Source organism: Conger conger, chromosome 3 (genome assembly GCF_963514075.1).
Source record: "Conger conger chromosome 3, fConCon1.1, whole genome shotgun sequence".
NCBI lineage: Eukaryota > Metazoa > Chordata > Actinopteri > Anguilliformes > Congridae > Conger > Conger conger.
This window is the reverse complement of record NC_083762.1, coordinates 66,597,486-66,618,221: the sequence shown is the minus strand read 5'-3', so window position 1 is coordinate 66,618,221 and position 20,736 is coordinate 66,597,486. Positions and strand designations below refer to the sequence as shown.

Genomic DNA, 20,736 nt, shown 5'->3' with positions numbered 1-20,736 from the left:
GTGTTTTCATGCAATACAGGCACGAGGACCAGGGAAACAGAGGCTGCATTGTTTGTAATGTAGCTGCTTTTATGACTCTTTTTTATTTCCTATTGTATCTTGGGTCCTTGTCTCCTTCTCTTTTTCCCTCCCTCTCTTCCTTTCTCCCTCCACCAGCCCAGTCACACTGGTGTTTCTCATTTGTGTTGTTTACTGCCAATTTCAAATAAAAGCCAGTGTTCAGGATGGATAACTGCTGTCACGCTGGGCCGCACCATTGTTCTTGGATTGCTTCACGTTTAGGGCTGGCTTTTTGGGGACAGCTGTTAATGGCGGTCACAGTCATAGAGGTGTAATGACAGCTAAGCACAAAAGCAGGTAAGGGTTATTTGCTGGAATGTTCTGTCCCCGCAGATGACAGTCAAATAACCGTTTTGAAAGCTCTAAACCTTTCGGCACCAGTTGGCAGGACATAGATATCTCTTCACGCATCGGTGACCCCCCCTCTGTACAATCTACCATTCAGAGCCTGCTTGCACAAGCTGCATATGAAGTGTCCACTTCTGAGGAACTGATGGATGGTGGCATAAAGGGTAGCACAGGCTCGATATAACCCATTATTTAAAAGAGCGTGGACTTCTCTGTAGTCTTACAATTTGACAAATTAAGTTGCATTGTTGAGCAGGAATGCACTCAAACTGAGCACTCAAAATTAGGACAAAATATGGATGAAGAAAAAAGAACAAAAAATACTGTGAGCATCACCTTCTGACAAGAAGGGAGTGTAAGAGTTCATGAGCCCAACAATCGGCAGAACTACTGACTGTTTGAACCAATCACACTTTGCTTTCCACAGGAGAACAGTGTTTAAATGTAATCTGTGAGCCTCTGATGGAAGTTGATACAAGATTACAGGGTTCCAGAACTATCTCTCCCCTAAAGAATCTCTATAGATTATCCTATCCCTTTGAATAATTCCACGATGGTGAAAAAATGTTTCAAAAAGAGAATTTTGACTTTGTTGTGGTGAATGGTTTTGAACATAAGCCCCAGTTTCTCCTTTCTTACCCAGACATTGTAAAAAAAAAAAGAAGATATATATAGTTGCAACTTAAAAATGTCAGTGTAACAACTTGTCTTCTCAAGTTTACTTAACTCAAAAGTTTAAGGCAGCCCGGGTAATATATTTAAGTTGAAAGAATATTTATTCTTTTACAGTGTGCAATGTAAACTCATACTACAATAAAGTGTTTAGAATATATTACATTTTTACATTATTGTTATCATTATTATGATGCTATTTCTGCACATTTTATCATGATGGCTACTGTTGGAATGAGTCATTTCTGGTGTCTCCCAGGGGAGAGACAAATCACATTAAGCAGAACTGAGCTTGGACCAATTAACATGGTGCTTATCATTTAAACTTGATTCATTTTTCTGCCAAGTTTCAAATCCATTTCAGGCTATAATCAGACATATTTCAGGAGAAATATGAGGTAACAGCCTCAGAGGTACTTGGGAGTCTAGAACAGAAGTGTCTGACTGTGGCCGATCACATTTTCTTCAGTACACAAGGTGTGGAAAGGTGAAAGTCATTATTCTTTCATTTGAGTTTGACAGCCCTCTGTAAAGCCTCTTCTATCAAACAGTAAATCACTGAATAGTTCAAGTTTGCAATGGGTGGTTTTAGAGTGGACCCTCTGTTCTGGCATCCGCGATTACATTTTGTTCTTGGGCCAAAACAAGGGAGATCATTTATCTTTCATTCACCAATGAGCAATTAAATACATGGGATACAAGTGGCCCACTGACACTGAGCAAAACATGGAAAGCAGAATAGGCTGTCTGTAATTGTATGTGTTTTCAGGAACTAAAATGCTCCAGAAATGCAGAAATAATGGTCTAATTGTAGTGCACGGATGAACGCATCGCTTATCTTTAAGGCATGAGGTATAGTACCGCACCATCTGAGCTTGCAGAGGAGAGAATAAAACCTTCTTTCCTTTCCCAAAAACTCTTTCTTTCTCTCGGTTTCTTCGTTTAATCTGCGCCGTACACTTGGCGTGTCTTTGTGTCAAAAGCCCCTGCCAGTGCAACAAAGACAGAGGCACAAAGTAATCTCCAGCAGTCTCAAAAGGGCAGGCTAATTAAGTCATTATGAGCAAAATCTAGGGGTGCATGTACACTTCCATTGAAACGCCTTTCAGCGGGAGAGAGGCTAGGATATAAATGAGTTTGTCGAGCATTGTGTTTAATGACTCACAGTTATGTTCCCCTTCATTTAAGCCAACGCTGTCAGTACAGTTTGTATTGTGCATGTCATTTTATAACCTCATGAAAAGAACATAACAGTCAGGGGTCCACTGATCCATAAAACAGCTGAAAGGCAGGCCACGACATTGCATCCATCTTTCTCTCCTCTTATTCTGCAGTGTCACTGCGTTGCACGCATACACCCACACCCACTCACACACACATGCGCACACCAGCACACACACACGTACATACAAATGCACACGCACGTTTGCACAGACACACAGAAAAGCTTTCATTTTAATCAACACTTATATTCATACAAGCCCACCTGAACAACAGGTCGAATATTATGAGCTTCATGATTTGTTACACATCTAGAGTCTGTCATATTTACACAGATGGGGTCCAGGGGCAGAGTAACAAAATGCTATTTAACCATTAAGTTTGTATAGCAGCGATTTGTATTGGGGTTATTTGTTCTTAAATGGTCTTCTAATCCCAAAACCACAGCTTTGCAGCTACAGTACATCATAAATCTTATTTGGTTTTAAGGTTGTGTAGACTGACACAACTGGAACAATACAATCATCAACTATATATTTTTCAAACATTATTTTGCTGGCTAGTAGGGGGTATGCATGTGTGTTTGTGCATGTTTGTGTGTGTGGCTGTATGATGGGTGTAGCTGTTCTTGTGGCTGTGGGGATCTAAAGCATACTTACACTTTAAAGCTTTTGTTTCATTGCAGTATGCATACCAATTTTTCATCCTTGCTTTTCCAAACTGAATAAGTATATAAATAAATGAAATGTAAGTGATGTCATAGGTCTGTGAAACACTCAGGGTTACAGGTCAGAAGTGTAACAAATCTGTTCTACTGAACACAACAAGGGCCCCAAGTTATCTGAGGTCAATGTGAATATCCATCACAGTTCCGAGAATCAGGATGCATTATCAGATTGTGATTATGTTGATAATTATCAGGTGGTCCCAGTGCATTTCTGTAGAATACAAAGTCAAAGGATGAAAAACCAAAGGAAATCCCATTGAACAACGTGGGCTTCTCATACAAAATGAGATAGTGGGACATTTGAATCTACTGTTCATTTTCACAAATCTTTTATACATATGGTTTTACTTACACATCTTTGCAAAGTGAGTTTAGCACAGACCAACTGTTACCCACAGACACAAACTGCAAAACAGTCAGTGGAAATGAATTCAATTTCAACTTAAATCACTAAACACAACCGAGTAAGCTATGCTACATCAGTACATTTAATCATTTTATCAACATCAGTGACTTACATGCTCGGACCACATTACATAGAGCCACTAACATAACATTTTCACAGTACTTTTCCACTTTCTTTCCCCCAGGTACTCTCACTGATCAACATGATCTTGCACCGATTCTTCACGCCCTGAAAATCGGTTCACATATACCAAAGCGCCTCCCCACCATGTTATTCTGCAATTGCAAGGAGAAATATAATAGATATAAAATATAAACTGATATATTAAATAATAAATCTATTTACACATAATCTGTGGGCAAACAACAAAAAGCGATGGTAAGAAATATAATAGATATAAATATGAACAGATATATCAAATAATAGATGTATTTACACATAATCTGTGAACGAACAGCAAGGAATTGTAGCAACAGAGGTTACCATGTAGGGTTATGATGTAACATTAACAATATTAATTGAGCATATAGAAACAAAAAAACGAGTGCCTCAGTTTTGTTTGGGGAATTAGAACGTACTGTTAAATTCAGCCACGAGGGGCGGGTGTCTGTCCTCGAATTCATGTGAGACCAGGTTCCACTGATGTTGTGTCCAAACTTCTGCATCAAATCAAGACATTTTCTTTCTACAAAAAAATACAAAATAATATGGAAATAGATTTTTTCCCCCTTCAAATTTCTCACTGTTTTAAAAAGTACAACATGCATGCCCACATATTCCTTTGATTTTAGTTTTTTGTTGTCCATTACTGCAGGATTATATTGCATTATGATTAATAATGGACTTCATTCACAGAATGGTTGCCACCACAAAGTAAACGGAACAATGACAACATAACTACAGTGCATAATCACCGAACTTCCAAAGAAAGAAAGGTTTCACTCTATCGCAATGGCACAACACAAGTAACATAAAATGAAAGGGCAGCTCACTGCCTGAATGTAATGTTTATGTAATGCATTAGTGACCTTTTCTCAGGTTTGAATAGTCGAGGCACGGGATTTGTTAGTGACATATACTGATCTTTTTTACTATAGAGCGCCTACTGGATAATGGACTGTACACAAAGGTACACTTCCAGGGGGCATATAAAAGTTAACAATACATTTAACAATACATTAACAACCGACAAGCATTGTAATGTGAACTGCACGAAGTAGGCAGTGTGTGTGTGTCTGTGGGTGTGTGTGTACATATGCGTGTGTGTTTACATGAAAAGGACTTATGGGGTGGTAGGGGATCAAGGGTCAGACGGGGAATTCTGGCAGTGGATGCACCATATTGCAGAGAGGACATTGTTTCAACAGGCATAATGAGCAATGTGATTCATTATGGTAGTGTTTTGGTAAGAAGCTAACAGTATTCTTAGCTGGGGGCAAGGGTACAGAATTCCACTTGTGATAGTGGTAAGATAACTTTTTTAGCTGGCAATAAGGAAGTGAGAATATACTTATGGGATCATTTATAATGGAGATATATTGGCAAGATGAAACACCACCATAATGAATCACATCCTGTGGTGCTATTTTGGCTGGGTATATGGATACTACTGCAGCAAATGGCAAGGGTCCTATTTCGGCTAGTGGTGAAGGGGTAAGGAGACTGTTTCAACTTGTGGCAAAGGTATAAGGTTGCTGTTTCAACTTTTGGTTGACTGTGGGGGTGTTAGGGCCTTGTTTTGGTTCACTGGGTGAGTTATGGTCCTGATTGGCTGACTGTGGGGAGGTAAGAGTCCTGATTGGCTGACGGTGGGAAAGTAAGGGTCCTGATTGGCTGACAACGAGGGACTAAGAGTCCTGATTGTCTTGCGGCACAGCGGCGGATTTCTAGACCACTGTACAGCGGCAGCTGGTCTCGGCGGTGACCGCGGAGCTTTGGTCGGCCTTCACCATGACGCTCTTGGAAGAGCTCTGCTTGCCGCCGTAGGCGTCCTTCCTCCGGCAGATGCGCTCGCGGTAATTCTGCGCAAAGACGAGCAGCATCAGCGGGTTGATGCAGCTGTGCGAGTAGCTCAGGCAGATGCTGACGTTGTAGGCGTAGATGAAGGCGCTCGTGGGCGAGCGGATGCTCAGGTTGATCACCTGGATCACGTGATACGGCGACCAGCACACCAGGAAGATGGCGATGACCATCACCACGGTCTTGGTGGCGCGCTTGGCCCAGACGGACTGCTTACGCTTGACCCTCCGCATGGAACGGAAGATGTGGTAGAGGGTGAGGGAGTAGAAGGTGCTGATGATGACCAGAGGCACGATGAAGCCAAAGGAGGACTGGTACAGTGTGTACCAGTACATGTCCTTGGCCCCTCGAGGCAGATCCACGATGCACATCTCCACATGCTTCTTCTGCACCGTGTGCGTGTACAGCATCACCGGGACCGTCAGCAGGAGGCTGGTCAACCACACCATGCCGTTGATCACCATGGTCCACCGGATGGTCCTCTTTTCTGAGGTCGGGTGGACGATGGCCACGTACCTGTGGTGGCAGGAAAAGGTGAAAGCTTGTGAGGAAACCTGTCCACAGATCAGTTAGCAAGTTAGACAGAAGAGAGTAAGTCTATCCTCTTGAAGAAGTTGGGAGTAGCTTAGACAGAAGAAAGTGTTTGAAAAGATGCCAATCTCAAATCAATCGATAATAGGTCAGACAGCGAGGAGAATGTGATCAGAAACTATCTTCAGATCAGTTAGCAAGTTTGACAGAATAGAGTGCAAGCAATTCTAGTCTGCCCCCCTGCAGACTGATCCCAGGTCAGTTGGGAGTAGTTTAGACATAAGAAAGTGTTTGAAAAGATACTGACCTCAAATTAGTCGATACTAGGTCAGACAGTGATGAGCATGTGAGCAGAAACTCTGCTCAGATCAGTAGGGACAAATGTTGCCAATGTTTCCAGACAACTCAGCCACTGATGTACCAAAACATAGCACTGAAGCCACTATAGGAATAGTGTCTGAAAATGAAGTTATAGACAGATGTCTAGACTAGACAGAAAGCATGGTCCCTGACATCATGTCAATATACAGAGAGGCCTTATTCTCTCCCTTTACTGACTACTCCAAAGTAAATCCAATAACATGCAGTAAATGCAGATCTCACAGGTCAGTCTGATCTTTAGGTAATTTCCCTGGAGAGGGAGAGATGAACTTCAGTTTCAGGATAAGAACTGCACTTCGGGTTGAATTTGTTCTTCCTATTTGTTTAATCAAACAGTATGTTAATTGGATTATTTTTTTTATGCTTCTCAAGTTTCTCAAGTTGCGCTGAACAAGGAATGCTATTGAAATCTGAAATTGTGACCATTAAAAAAAACTTCATTATATCATCACCACAATGAAACAAAGCAGAATGTATTAATCACACAGAAAGACATTAGCCTGCTCTCCATCAGGGGTCAGCACAGATCTGATATTGTCAGCCATCAATTGGACCATTGGACATTTATGTACTTTTATTTAACCTGGTTTTCTGTTTAAAACCATTGTTTCTACAAACCGGTGTCAACCAGCGGCAGATATGTTCCCCTACTGAGTCAGGTTCTGCTCAAGGTTTTTTCCTGTTTCCAGGGAGTTTTTCCTTGCCACTGTTGCCTGAGGCGTACTCTTGGGGCCCGGTTTCTAATTCTGTAAAGCTGCTTTGCGACAAAGGCCCTTTGTAAAAAGTGCTATACAAATAAAATTGAATTGAATTGAATTGAATTGAATCAACACGGTATTCACATTTTATCTTGCTTGCGTCATGTGTAATGATAAATATCCCATATCAGTCAGTCAGCTAGCTAGCGAGGTAGAACTACTATAGGCTAGCTAGTTAATTAGCTGGCATTAGGTGACTCTTTGTAGCTAGAGCTTGCTAGCTAGAGAACTGACTTTGCTGTTTTTTATGACTAGCCTAATAAACTAATATAGCTGGTGATTTAGCTGTAAGTTTTCTGTTTATGTACGCCGACCTTGCTGATCTGTTTTTGGCCGCCCTTGCTTTTCTGTATCAATACATTTTCACAAAGAGTGCTCGCATGCCACTTTGGACACTGAGTGACTGGCTGCTGCTACTATCTGCATGCTATAATGACATTGTGGAACATAATGCTCCATTTATAATTTAAGATTAGCCTAATTCATGTTAGCACAGTGTCTCGCCATCATAAGTCTATGGACAAATGAATTGTTGAAATGTAGAAATTTGATGTCTATTTCAAATTTAATAAAATGTAAAGTCATGAAATTAGAAAAAGCACATATATTTCTGAATTACTCACAGAATGACTGGTCTTGTTTCAGGATCCACTGGATTTAAATGGAGTCTTAATGTTTTATGCAAATTTTTTAATGGTATGCATAACACAGAAATGTGCGCATGTAGCAATACAAAAATCAGTTGGCGAACCTGTTGCCATTGTAGCAGACCTGTGAAATGGCATTGAGATTGGTGTTGAAACGGGTATGAAACGAGATATTCAGGTCCAAAATTTGCTATTTTGAAAGGAAGTGCCAACCAATTCAAACATATACGTAGCTATAATAAACAAAGCTGCATGCCTGTCAGCATATTGATTTGCAAGAGCAAATATTGCACTAAAATATATTACACTTAACTGTCAGTTTCATTTTCTCATTTGATTGTTCCATATAAATCCCATTTAGGGGTGAGAAAGGGTCCGATTGTCTGTGTTCTGCTTCAGATGGCCATTGGGCTGGTTTAATTGTGGATGGAGAACAAGGCAACATTCAGACATCAAATTATAAACAAAGTCAATTTTCAAACCTGAATTGAAAAATTCAGTCTGCAAGCTCTAATTTGCTTACTTGGCAGTGTAGCAATGAGCTCTTTGAAATGGCAAATTCTGAAAACAGGACAGATTCAATAAAGATGGCCTGTCCTCACTTGATGTTTCCACTTAACAAACATCCCGATGCAAGATTCTCCAGCCAAATTCAGAGCAATGAATGTCTGGGTATGTCTGGGTCCCCTCAAAGACAAATATCTGTGCACCCCTGTAAATCAGCATCCAGATTCCACAGCTGACCTTGTGCAAAAGGTCAAAGCAGTGAAACAAAAAACAACAACAACAAAAACCACAATAAATGTGAACTAATGTCCATATAGCTGTTACCAAATCATATGACTGAATTAATTAATCACATTCAATGTTATATTGGACAAGTAAAAACAAGTCTCTGTCTAGCTGAAAAAGCAGGTATGACAGATCCAACCCACTGACTGGATTCTTCAGCTCATTTAATTTAGCATTTCCATTGCAGAGCAGTGCTCTCATTGTGGATGAAAACAAGGTGTACATACCAAAGCAGTGCTTGTTATTGTACACAGGGTCCTGTATGCCTCTCCGAAACCATTAGAGATACAGAGACCATATGAAATGCAGGTGTAGACAAAGCAACTGTTAGATAGTGACAATCAAGGAGAAGAGCTTCCTTGTCAAAACAATGCTAATCGTCTCAAAATTCCAATTAATCTAACTGCCAAGACAACAAGGAAAACAGACCATATTAAATGCAGGTGCTAACAGAGTCTCAGTTAGTGATAATTAAGGATAAAAATATTTTTGTCCAAAAACAAAAATGCAACTAATTTTGAAGTTGCCGAGGCAACAAGGAAACCTGTGAGACTGAGACTAGGGCAGTGACAGAACAGATTTGATTAAGAAGTGTGTTTCTCTTTATGGACTCTCTTCCAGGAATTTCAGTAGAAAGACAGAAGAAGCCATACTGCATTCTCCTGAGTCAAATTCCTCAAAATTATAGAGAAGAAAATATAAACAGCCTGGGAAAAGTCTCCCGCTGTGAAACATACCACTTTGTTGTAATTAACAGCTTCACACTGAATAAATTCTAGGTGTTACATCCTTTTAGCATATAGCCCGCAGTAGGGATTACATTTTGCTCTTTTAACAAGCCAAAACTGAGTTTCTGTCATAGCAGTTACTATGTATGTTGTATGTGTAGGCTTTAATTCCAACACGGAACACCCAGTATGCATATTAAAATGCTCAAATTAAAGCTGGCAGTCTGTACATTAACCTCGTTTCTGTTGTTTTATTTAAAATCCAATGTGCTGCAGTACAGAGCCAAACCAATAAAAAATGTGTCACTGTCAAAACGCTCACACACTGCTCTGTTAATTCCCTGGGGACTGTCATGCTCAATTACCTTCATGAACGCCAGAGAGCTGAAGACAGGTAAATTTTGTATGCTCCATCAGGCTGAGGTTCTCTGTCTACTTTTTCCTCTTTGGAACACTTGTTGAGGGGACTAAAGTGCGAAGGATAGGAGAAGGGAAAAATATTCTCTGTGGTAGCCTTCACACACTATGCCCCAACCAAACACACGCATATGCACACACATACACACACATACACATACACGCACATACGCACATACACGCACATGCACGCACATGCACACATACACATACACACATAGACACACACACAGCTTGTTCAAGGCAATCCATTTTCTCAAACCACTCCAGTAAACTGAAGGATTTTTGGTATACCTTTGCTATACCTTCATTGTTCCATTGCACTTGCACACCATCTTGAAATACCTGCTCCCAGCTGTTTCAAAGCATAGCTTGTGCTGGTCAACCCATGTTGAGTATGGAGCTGGTTTACCTGGTCAACCAGCTACCAGCGGTTTCTAAACCTAGTTTGAGATGTTTTTTTCAGCAGGGCTGTACTGTACTTGTACTGATGTGGACACCACAGTCACCAGCCTTGTTCTGTCCTTGCACTAATGTTTGCCAACCGCATATTTGTCCTTAAACTGTGGCCCAAAGTGTTGGCCATGTTGGTGAACAGCTGCTAATAAAGGTATTCAAGGTTTTTTGCTCAGAACACAAATCAGTTTCTAAAAAGAAGTGGTATTCTTTTGCCCTAAGTGAATAATCTGGACCCTTTCCTACGCAGAAAGGAATAACTAATGGTTCTGCCAGTGCTATATTCAGTCATTAAAATCCAGAAACACACTGCAATTTTTCTGTAAAAGTTTGTAGGAAACAGAAGTGATTTTCTGGCCACTATCCAAAGTATGTCCATCCCCCAGGCCAGGTTACAGGGGGAAAAGTGAACATTTATAATTCATAAAAGGCAGGGTAGTCATGGCCATCTTTAGATTTTAGACTTTCTGGGCATAGTACAAATCGGTCAACCGGATCTGCCCTTAAGGACAACGAACCAGATTCCGCCTGCATAAGACCTCTTTTAATAACAATATATTCTCTTTCAACCCTTATTTATGCCCCAGCAATGAAGTATCTGTTATACATGTACAGAAGATAAACACTACTGTTATCTAGAGAACCATCTCTTGAACCAAATTACCTACGCATATTCCCTATTAATGTTTCATGCAAAAGTAACATTAAAATCTGTTGGAAATATCAGATTTAACTCCTTAATGTGCTAAACATTAAATTAAATTATTGAAATAATAATACATGGTTATTATTATTATGAATATTATTATATTATTATTATTTTTAGTAGTAGTAGTAGTAGTAGTAGTATTGTTATTATTATTATGATTGTTTTTATTATTAGTATTATTAGACATGCATTTTTGATTGCCAGTGTTAATGCTACTGCATGAACAGCTTGTAGATTATATATACCCGTGCATTTAAATGTATAGGCACGCGCAGAGTCTAGACTGCACTTAAAGGTTACCTGGCTAAGTGCACACAATGGGATATGGGTTTGATTTTGTCTTTCATATCACATTTAGGCTGCAGGAGACTCAGGCGAGGAAGTACTGAGAACAAAAACCCAGAACAAATGAAAGATGGGAGCACACTATACGCAGTGATAAAGCTTACTCACACAGGAATGAGACAGATATAATCATAATCAGTCATATGACATTTTCATTTTTAAATAACTCATTATTCTGCATCAGTTTGTTGGGTTTTTGGCAGTCTCCCATCTCCCCTACAGACCTGACCTCTCTTTGGGTTCCTTCGCCTCTTCTCAGGTGCAGTTTAAATGAAGCAATTAATATCAATTTTGCCATTGAATTTGGATATAAATATGTAAAAGCTGCCACCTATTTCTTCTAGCTATGAGTTCTGTCATTTCACTGATGCGGTTTTTCTTTTTCTCTTTTTTTCCTTCTCAGAAGATGGAGAAAGACTTGTAAGTGGGTTCAAATTTCCCCTGAAAAATTGACAAGAATGCTGGCATCTATGCCCTTCAAGGTGCTTTAATGTACTCATACCCTTCTCCTGTCTTCTTCATCTGACTCCAGGTGTCTATACTTTTGCTCAAAACCAGACATACCAATTTATGTATCTGAATTTACCGAGAAACAACAGTTTTTTTTCAGCTTCAGAAACATTACAGGCATCTTAAATGACAATGACTGAAATGTCAAATTTGCATCCTCCTAAATTGCAGATCTGGTATAATAACTGTTTCATTGCATTTGGTAATGTTGGGAGACAGACAAATTTGTGTATTGGACCACTTCACATATACATGGTAATGACCGCTATCAGTTTCAAGGTTCCCCCTCTGGGGATTTTCCATTGGACTCCAGGGGGGAGCGGGGCAAGGCCTCGCAACCATTAAGGATTTGAATGGCCCAATCCGAGGTGCTCGGGATAGGCGCAATTCCTTACCACCAATCAGAGGTTACACTTGGATTTGTAGACATATTTGAATATATGCAAATGTAATCCTTTAAAACATCCCAAACACCATTGCTCTTTGGAACATTTTCCTGATTGTAATAAACTTTCCTGTTTTCTAATGACGAACATCGGATCTGCTTCTTCCTGTGACAACGGTCATCTTACTGGTTCCTGGTAAAACTTTGTTTTACTAACAGTAAAAATAGGATTTTTGGATCTTCTAACAGGTATAAGCATGGGAACTGCATTACATAAATCAGCTCTGACATTTTCAACAGCGGCCTCACAAATGCAGACACATGACAACTGAGGACCTGTTTTCATCTCTCTCCATCATGTCTACAGTCATGTCCAGTCCGAATTGAACACAGCGTTCACACATGTATACCCTGCTGAAACAGCTAGTAGCCGGTTGACCAGTTAGACCAGCTCTGTACTCAACAAGGTTTGACCAGCTCAAGCAAAGTTTTGAAACAGGTGGTAGCTGGTATTTGAAGCTGGCCATAGCAGGATTTTACACCGGGGTAGGCACACACACTCACAAACACACACACCCTAATACTGAGCAATGAAATCAGAGGAGAGAGTGAGTGACACAGTTTTACAGCCCCCATATTTTATTTTTTACTTGGCCCTGAATAATGGTGTAGGTCCTATTGTGCAATTACAGTGGTGTGCAAAAATGTGGGCTCCCCTGGTTTAAGCCTTGAGTAGTCTTAACATTCTGTATATTCCCCTTGTCTTAAAGGTAAAAAATGATCCGCCTTCACTAAACCCCTAGAATAAAGCAGCTTTTAAAAGGATTTTAAATTCCAAATCTATTTTGCCTGAAAAAACAACCTATCTCTCATCAACTTTGTCATCAAATTTCAAGTTGAAAAAATATAATTTAGGGGTTTTTCTCTGCTGTTAAACATAGTGGTGGGTCATTTTTTACCCTGAAGACAACACAAGGCTTAAATGTCTGTTTCAGTGAATCTGTACATGATGAAAAGCAAGCCTGAACTCTAAATGGAGTTAAACATGAGATGTTTCTGCACATTTTATAGCAAACTTGTTTTTTTATTTTCATTTTTTACTGTTTACAAAGTATAAAAAAAGGGCTCTGTGCAAAAGCTTGGGAACCTATTTTGATTATTCTTATATATAGATTATTTTTGATTGGATGATTACTCAGGGCCAGACCCCAGTGATTTTAATTTTTTTGATATTGTCATTTATTTGTGAATATCCGTGTTCATTTCTCTTCTTTCTATGTGTATTCACTTTTGAATGTGCTCTAAACCAGAGCGACATATACTGATTTTATTTATTTTTTTAATTCCTCAATGATTTTTTTCCTCCCAGTTTGATAGCCACTTCCCGTGAGCCTGACTCCGAGGCTAGTGCAATCAGGGCTCTATTGTATACGGCGAGTCCCTCCCCCCACCCACAAAGAGACAAGCCAATTATGCCACTCCACGTGTACTGGCCAACCTCGGCTTTGGGGGCCGGGGCGCAAACTCTGGTCCTCGGTGTGCAACTGCAACAAACTGATGCCTACATCAAGGTCCGATGTCTTAGCCATGCACCAATACGGCACATTCCTTTCAAATACAGCCTGTTTATACGGCTCCATATTTAGAGAAGCAGCTCATGCTGAGAGATTTATTGCCAGTGCCTCCATTGGGAATCCAACCTAAAACCATAAAGTTACAAGCCCTCTTTCCTAATTATTTTGCCACCCATCTGTCAGCCATCTGGTAAATGTGCTTCTAAAATAATATCAATATTACCGAGCATCTCAAAGGATGGTAACATTGATTATTACATTTTCAGATTACATTCAGCAAATAATGTCTCCTGTGACTTGATGAGTCAAACCTGGATATGGTCTTATTTTTATAATTGCTTTTGGTCCTGAAAAAGGTCATGGACAATATGAAGATTTATTGAGCTAAATTTATGAAGGGATGTATTAATGTCAGATATAGCCTTGAAACCTGAAATAAAAAAGATATTTAACCCCTTAAGTATTGCCCTTTTTCTTAACACAAGCTTTGAAATGACATACCCAAGATAAAATGCCTATTATTGTTGAACCCTTTTGACTACAGGCATAAACCATAAACCATATAGAAGCTCAAACACAGTGGAAGTAGAAGAATATTTTCTCACTGAAAAGATTTTCTGTTTTTGACTGGATACAGATTATTGTGGCGGTGCCTGACGGACTTGGGACACAATGCAGCCAAAAGCAAAACTCTGAACAAATGGCCTTTCAAATTTGATGAGAATATCACCAAAAACAAACATTCTGCATTGATTTTTCTAAGCAGTTTTCCAAAAAGGACATTTGGAGACTTCAAAAGGACACACAGAAACTCAATGATATTGTGGGTCTTATGATATGTAGAATACTGTATTTTGCTTCCTAAAGTAGACAGTATTTTTTTATTCTGAAGTCAGTCACTGGGGTCACATCACTGAAAATGCCCTCTATTGTGTTCTCAAAGGTGTTTTCACTGTCTTCCGTGAAATATTCACCCAGACGAGAGATTAATTATAACTCCTCCAAAAGGAGTCCTCTATTTAGATGTGGCAATAGCTAAATATTTTTTTTGGTGTAAAACACTAAAATCTTTTTTGGCATAAAATCTCAAGAGCAGTTTTTTGCCAAAGCGCAACATCCGTGAGTGTATTGAAAATGCTACATTTTTACATTTACATTTTTGTCATTTAGCAGACACTTTTAATCCAAAGCTACTTACAAGTGCATAGGTTCTTCCACAAGTTAAAGCATCACATCCATGCTACAATATTGTTACACAGGCAAAAAAATGCAAGCCTAACAAAAGATACACCATTGGAAATGTAATGTCATCAGCTAAAATGCCTTTTAGTCATCACTTCAATAACATGCCCGTAGTCGTTTCTTTGATGAGCTGAAATTATACTGAATTTTCTTACACGCGGATGGGGGGATTTTTTTTTTCTTTTTACAACTACGTTATACATACTTGGCTCATCGTATTCAAGAGAGCTTATACAAAACATAGATAATAGAATTTCTCTGTACAAGTACTTTTGTAGAAGTATACAATGGCGAAATGGACAACAATAATAATTCCTCCAGAGAAATTCTAAGCAAACAATGGACATTCTATTAATGTTTCACCCTGGGCCGGTGAGGGTCTTTTTGTATTCATTCCTTTTGAATGAATTTGACTCAAGGATTTAATGTATTTAATATACAAAATAATTAATATGCAGAAACTTTTTCTACTATTTCATTATTAAAGCATTCCTCAAATAAATGCTAAGCATGAAATTCCTTTAAAGAAAAACTGCTGGCAGGATGCTTACTAATTAGACAATACTCCCCTCTATTTATGATGGTATGCATGTCCAGCAGCAAATGATTAATGTATTAAAAATAAACTTCAACTTTAAAATACATTCTCAGTGCTACCTCATGGTGATAGCCTTGAGATAAGGTTATAATAGGCTGAATAATTGACTAGTGAAGGAGCATTCTGATTTCAGGGAATTCCCTGCTTCAACTTGTAAGAGTGTGCTTAGATAGGTCTGGAATTTGCTTACACAAACCGCTTGAGTACTGCAGTCCCTGGGTGCAGAGACTGGGCAACTCAGCTCAGCCGATGGCGAAGTTAAGCTGGCCAAGGGTGTCTTGGGACCTTGTGCTAATCGAATTCCCAGATCGATGTTTGGAGCGATGCTTAATTCGTGGAGCAAAAAATGTCAATTACGGATAAAGTTCTTTGGAAAAATTAATTGAGTCAGCTTTCCCCCATTCAACCATGTGTGTATTATTCAGCTCACAAGGTCTCAGCTGTGCATTACCACTGCTCTAATTAAATGACTCATTTAAAAAAAGAATATTTGAGCACGTTACACAGTATGTTCTCACAGTGTGATACACAGGATGCAGCCTACCGTACTGTGACCAGCAACTGAATTAGCTTTTACCAAATTACCAAATATGATAACTTCATCAATCATCCATAGATTAATACATTTGTCTCAACCCTAGTGAGAAATGTACATTTAATGGTAGATGGTCTGCATTTATATAGTGCCTCTATCCAAAGCACTGTATAATCGATGCTTCTCATTCACCCTTTCACACACTACATACACTCACACCCCAATGACGATGGCTGCCAATGTGTTGAGCTTCAAAAACAGTCGCTGGCGCTTCCATTGACTACAAGTGCCTCACATTGAACTGGTATGATCCAGAATAGGAATAGAGAAGAAGGTCCTCCAGAAAAATGTGACATATGTTAAGAAGGTAAGGTTTAAAGGCAAGAACAAGCCCTTATGTCCATAGTGGGTTATTTGCTCCTCCAATGATGCTAAAAGAAACAGCTGGTGAGCAAGTAGCTTCACTGTGAAATGTTCAACTCTCGCCAAGTACATTAAACTTTGATACACGTGATCCCTATTGGGCTCCATCCATCCATCCATCCACCATCTTAAGCCTCTTATCCTGAGCAGGGTTGCAGGGGGGCTGGAGCCTATCCCAGCATACATACAAAGGCAGGAATACAACCTGGACAGGTCGCCAGTCCATCACAGGGCACACACACTCATACCCACGGGCAATTTAGACTCTCCAATCAGCCTAACCTGCATGTCTTTGGACTGTGGGAGGAAAATGGAGTACCCGGAGGAAACCCACGCAAACACGGGGAGAACATGCAAACTCCACACAGAGAGGCCCCGGCCGACCGGGATTCGAACCCAGGACCTCTTTGCTGTGAGGTGGCAGTGCTACCCACTGTCAGTGTAGACCATTAGTCTGTCTTGTGACAGAATGAAACTGTATTGTGTTATCATAATTGTAATAATTTGTATTAGAATGTTATTCACAATTGTAGTTTCACCCAATTGCAATTCATCTACAGATTTTATTACTCATGAGGTGTTCCCTTTCACTAGTCATCAACAGTCATAATCATAAATACTATTATTTTTATGACTGGTAATAATACAGCTTTAGTAACCAACACCATCATTATAACAAAACATAGTGATAAAGGGTTGTCTGATTAGCCAATGGGTTAAGCTGGGTAGTTCAATAGGTTAAAGCTTGAACACATTACACGAATAACCTCATTCTTAAAACTCTCTTTTAGGGTTTTCTCTTGTGTTTAATTAGCTAACTGTAATGAATGAAACCCCCCACATTCATTCATTATTGCTTCATTACAAATTAAAATAATTGTACTGCACAGACCCTTGGTTAGGACAAAGTGATTGCTGCCCTTGTCTATTGTTTTCTCAATGAAACAGTTTAAGTGTTTTGTTTGAGATAATGTTACAATGGGAAACTCATTAATTTTACAAATGTAGTCTTGTGTTTGGTCTGTTTACCCTCAGAAAGACCATTAATTAAAGAGTCCCAACTGCTGATTAAAACTGTGGAATTGGATTCTGAAGGCTGGCCTTTCTACAAGGCTGCATCAGATAATCTGATCAAACTAGTAAACGAAAATATCCATACTATGTTCATATACATATTAGAGTTTAACAGATTAACAGACAGAACTTTTTTTTCATATCATGATGATCATCACCCTCCATACAATATTATAATATTAAAGGGCAGCCTGTAGCGGTCAAGGTACATGATTGGGACAGGCAAGGTTGGTGGCTTGGTAGGTGGTTCGAATCCCAGTGTAGCCACAATAAGATCTGTACAGCCATTGGGCGCTTGAGCAAGGCCCTTAACCCTGCATTGCTCCAGGGGAGGATTGTCTCCTTCTTAGTCTAATCAACTGTACGTCGCTCTGGATAAGAGCGTCTGCCAAATGCCAATAATGTAATGTAATGTATAATTAAACCAAATACCTTCATTTATGACATATTTATGTGTGTATACAGGATGCACTCTCATAATATTACTTTGACATTTGTTTTTAATTGGCTCTACCCAGTATTAGTAGAGTGTTCCCAATAAAGTGCTCAGTGAGTGTGCATCCATATCTGTGTAGGAAATACAGCCCCTTTTATAAACACAGTATGGACTGGGAATCGAACCGCAGTCCTCGGTGTGCAACTGCAACAAACTGATGCTTGTATCAAGGTCTGTTACTTTAGCCGTGTGCCACCGTGGCTAAGATTAAGAAGAAAGAGAGCACTTAGTGGGGTTCAAAAGTCTGAAACCACTCGTGAAAATGATTCCATTTTGCACTATTTTCTAATTTAATACAAACTTTATCATTACTAATTATATTATCAGCATAACAAGTTGAATCTTTGAAAAAATGACATCAATTTCATAATTTGTCCAGCTTTTGCTTTAATGGAAACATGCACTCAAGCTGGCATGGACTCCACAAATTTGTGCAAAACCTGATGATTCATGTTATCCCAGCTTTGACAATATTCCAAAGAGCATCTTGTGATGTAACTGAATGCCTGGCTTTTGTCTTCACGTGCCCCCATAAATGAGGGGTTGAGGTCAGGTGATTGTGGATCCTCCAGCACTCCTTGCTCTTCTTTTCTTTTGGGTAGTTCTTGAAAAGCTTTGAAGTAACTTCCATTTCTTTTCATTTTTTGAAAATCCTAAAACTTTCTGTTTATTTCCAGAAATACATTAAAAAAAAACATAATTTCAATGTGGTCTCAGACTTTTGGACCCCCACTGTATGGGATCATTGGGATCATTGCTTTGGTGTGGAATGAAGTACTGTCCAATGAGTTTGGAGGTATCTTGAACAGATAAGATGCTTCTGAACACTTCAGAATTCAGTCTACTGCTGCTATCAGCAGATACATTTTCAATGAACCAGCACATGTGGCAGCCATACATGCTCAAACTATAACACCCCTGCAACCATGTTTCTCAGAGGTGGATCTTTGGCCGTTCCTTTTGCCCTCCCCACCTTGCCATGGTACAAGTGAATCTTGGGCTCATTTGTCCACAGGACTATTTTCCAGAGCTCTTAAGGTATGTCTTAGCAAACTGTAATCTGGCCATCCAGTTTTTGGACCTAACTAGTGGTTTGCATCTTGCAGGGTACCCTCTGCAGATCTGTTTGTGAAGTTTTCTGCTGAGAGTAGCTAGTCACTGATACAGCCACACCTGCCTCTGAAAGACTGTTACTGGTCTGTCGAACAGGTGTTTTGGGTTATTTATTCATTATGGCAAGAATTATTTGGTCATCATTTCGATGAATTCTGAAGTGTGTAGAAGCATGTCTTCCTTGGCCCACCAGTGCCTTTGCGACTACTGACCTCACCACTGCTCACTTTCTTAATGTTGTTCCAAACAGTTTATGTTTGTAAGCCTATTTTTTTTCTCTCAGCCCCAGCATCCCAGAGATTACTAAAGGTTGAGGCAATACAATGTGTTGTGAGTAGGGGAGACCAGGGAACAACCAAACACTTTTAGGTTTTCACTTAATTAAAAAATATATACACATATTAGAGCAAATATTTTTCATCCAGAAACAAGATACACATCTTTGCTGTGACTATAAACCATCGGTACAGTTCTAGAACAAAGTTGAAACAGCGTCCGGTTTGTCAGAACATTTGTATACAACATTACATTAAAAGTTATTGTGGCTGATGCTTTTGTAATAGGCAGGGGTATGTTGGAACTGTGCTGCATGTTAGCTTTATTCAAAAAGTGAACAAAAAACTTCTTATTATGCCCCCTCACATCTATTTTGGACATTGTGAAATAAAATATATTTCACAGTCATAGTGTTTTATATGTTGCGGGTAGGGAAACACAACACAAGTCTGTTATCACACTCAACAAAAGTGCATTTGTGTGTGCGCGCGTGTGTGTGAGTGCGAGAGAGAAACTTTGACCGTTTAATTAACGAAATGTCACACAAAGGCCATAGGGTAAACTCAGACTATAGAGAGAGTGAGAGAAATTCCTTACCTGTCTATACATAAAACAGTTACAATTCCCACGGTTGTGAACTGATTGCTGACATCTACGACCATCACCGCCTTGCACATTAAGTTCCCAAACACCCACTGCTGGTCCCTGACCAGCTGATGGATTGTAAAAGGCATCACCAACAAGAAGAGCATATCGGCGATTGCCAAATTCAGCACGTAGATGTCCGACACCATTTTCTTCTTACAAGTCGCCACAGCGTAAATCACTAAGCCGTTTGCAATTACCCCTATGGTGCAGAGAATGCCGTACACGGACGGGAAAACATGCATGAAAGACGCCACATCGATGACACTGTAAGGTGATTCACTTATGTTCCGACACGAAGTGCTGTTCGAGGTGCTGAGTTCTTCATACTCGCAGAGCAAGTCCACTGTACCGTTCATCTTCAGTTCTTCTTGCAAAAGTTCCAAGTTATAGTTTGATAAATTATGTATAGCCTACGTTATGTTAAATTCGGCGTGCAGCTGCCCGAGTATAAACAGAGCATATCCTTGGCGATTATGTGAATAATCTGAGAGCACACAACTCTTTGATACCCCGGACCGGACGCCTCAGGTGCAAAGCCAAATAAGGTCAGGGATTGCGCCTCCTTGCAGCGTACGGTGAGAGATCCTACGAGTGCCGTGCTGTAACTTTTATCCGCTCACAGCAAAAAGCACTAAAGTCGTGCCG

General features: G+C 39.8%; 1 protein-coding gene across 1 annotated transcript; it reads right to left on the bottom strand.

The window, feature by feature from the left end:
* Nucleotides 1-5,320: 5,320 nt before the first annotated feature.
* On the bottom strand, nt 5,321-20,447 carry mchr2b (melanin concentrating hormone receptor 2b). The gene is made up of 2 exons (XM_061233397.1): nt 20,041-20,447; nt 5,321-5,969 (listed from the first exon to the last, which is right to left on the bottom strand). Exons 1-2 carry the CDS (start codon nt 20,445-20,447, stop codon nt 5,321-5,323), a joined length of 1,056 nt encoding a protein of 351 aa, XP_061089381.1.
* Between the last annotated feature and the right edge of the window lie 289 nt (nt 20,448-20,736).

Coding starts and splice junctions, on each gene's coding strand:
- mchr2b (XM_061233397.1), bottom strand. CDS start 20,447: ATGAACGGTACAGTGGACTTGCTCTGCGAGTATGAAGAACTCAGCACC. Junction 5,970..20,040: donor ACTGTTTTATGTATAGACAG/GTAAGGAATTTC, acceptor CTGCCACCACAG/GTACGTGGCCATCGTCCACC.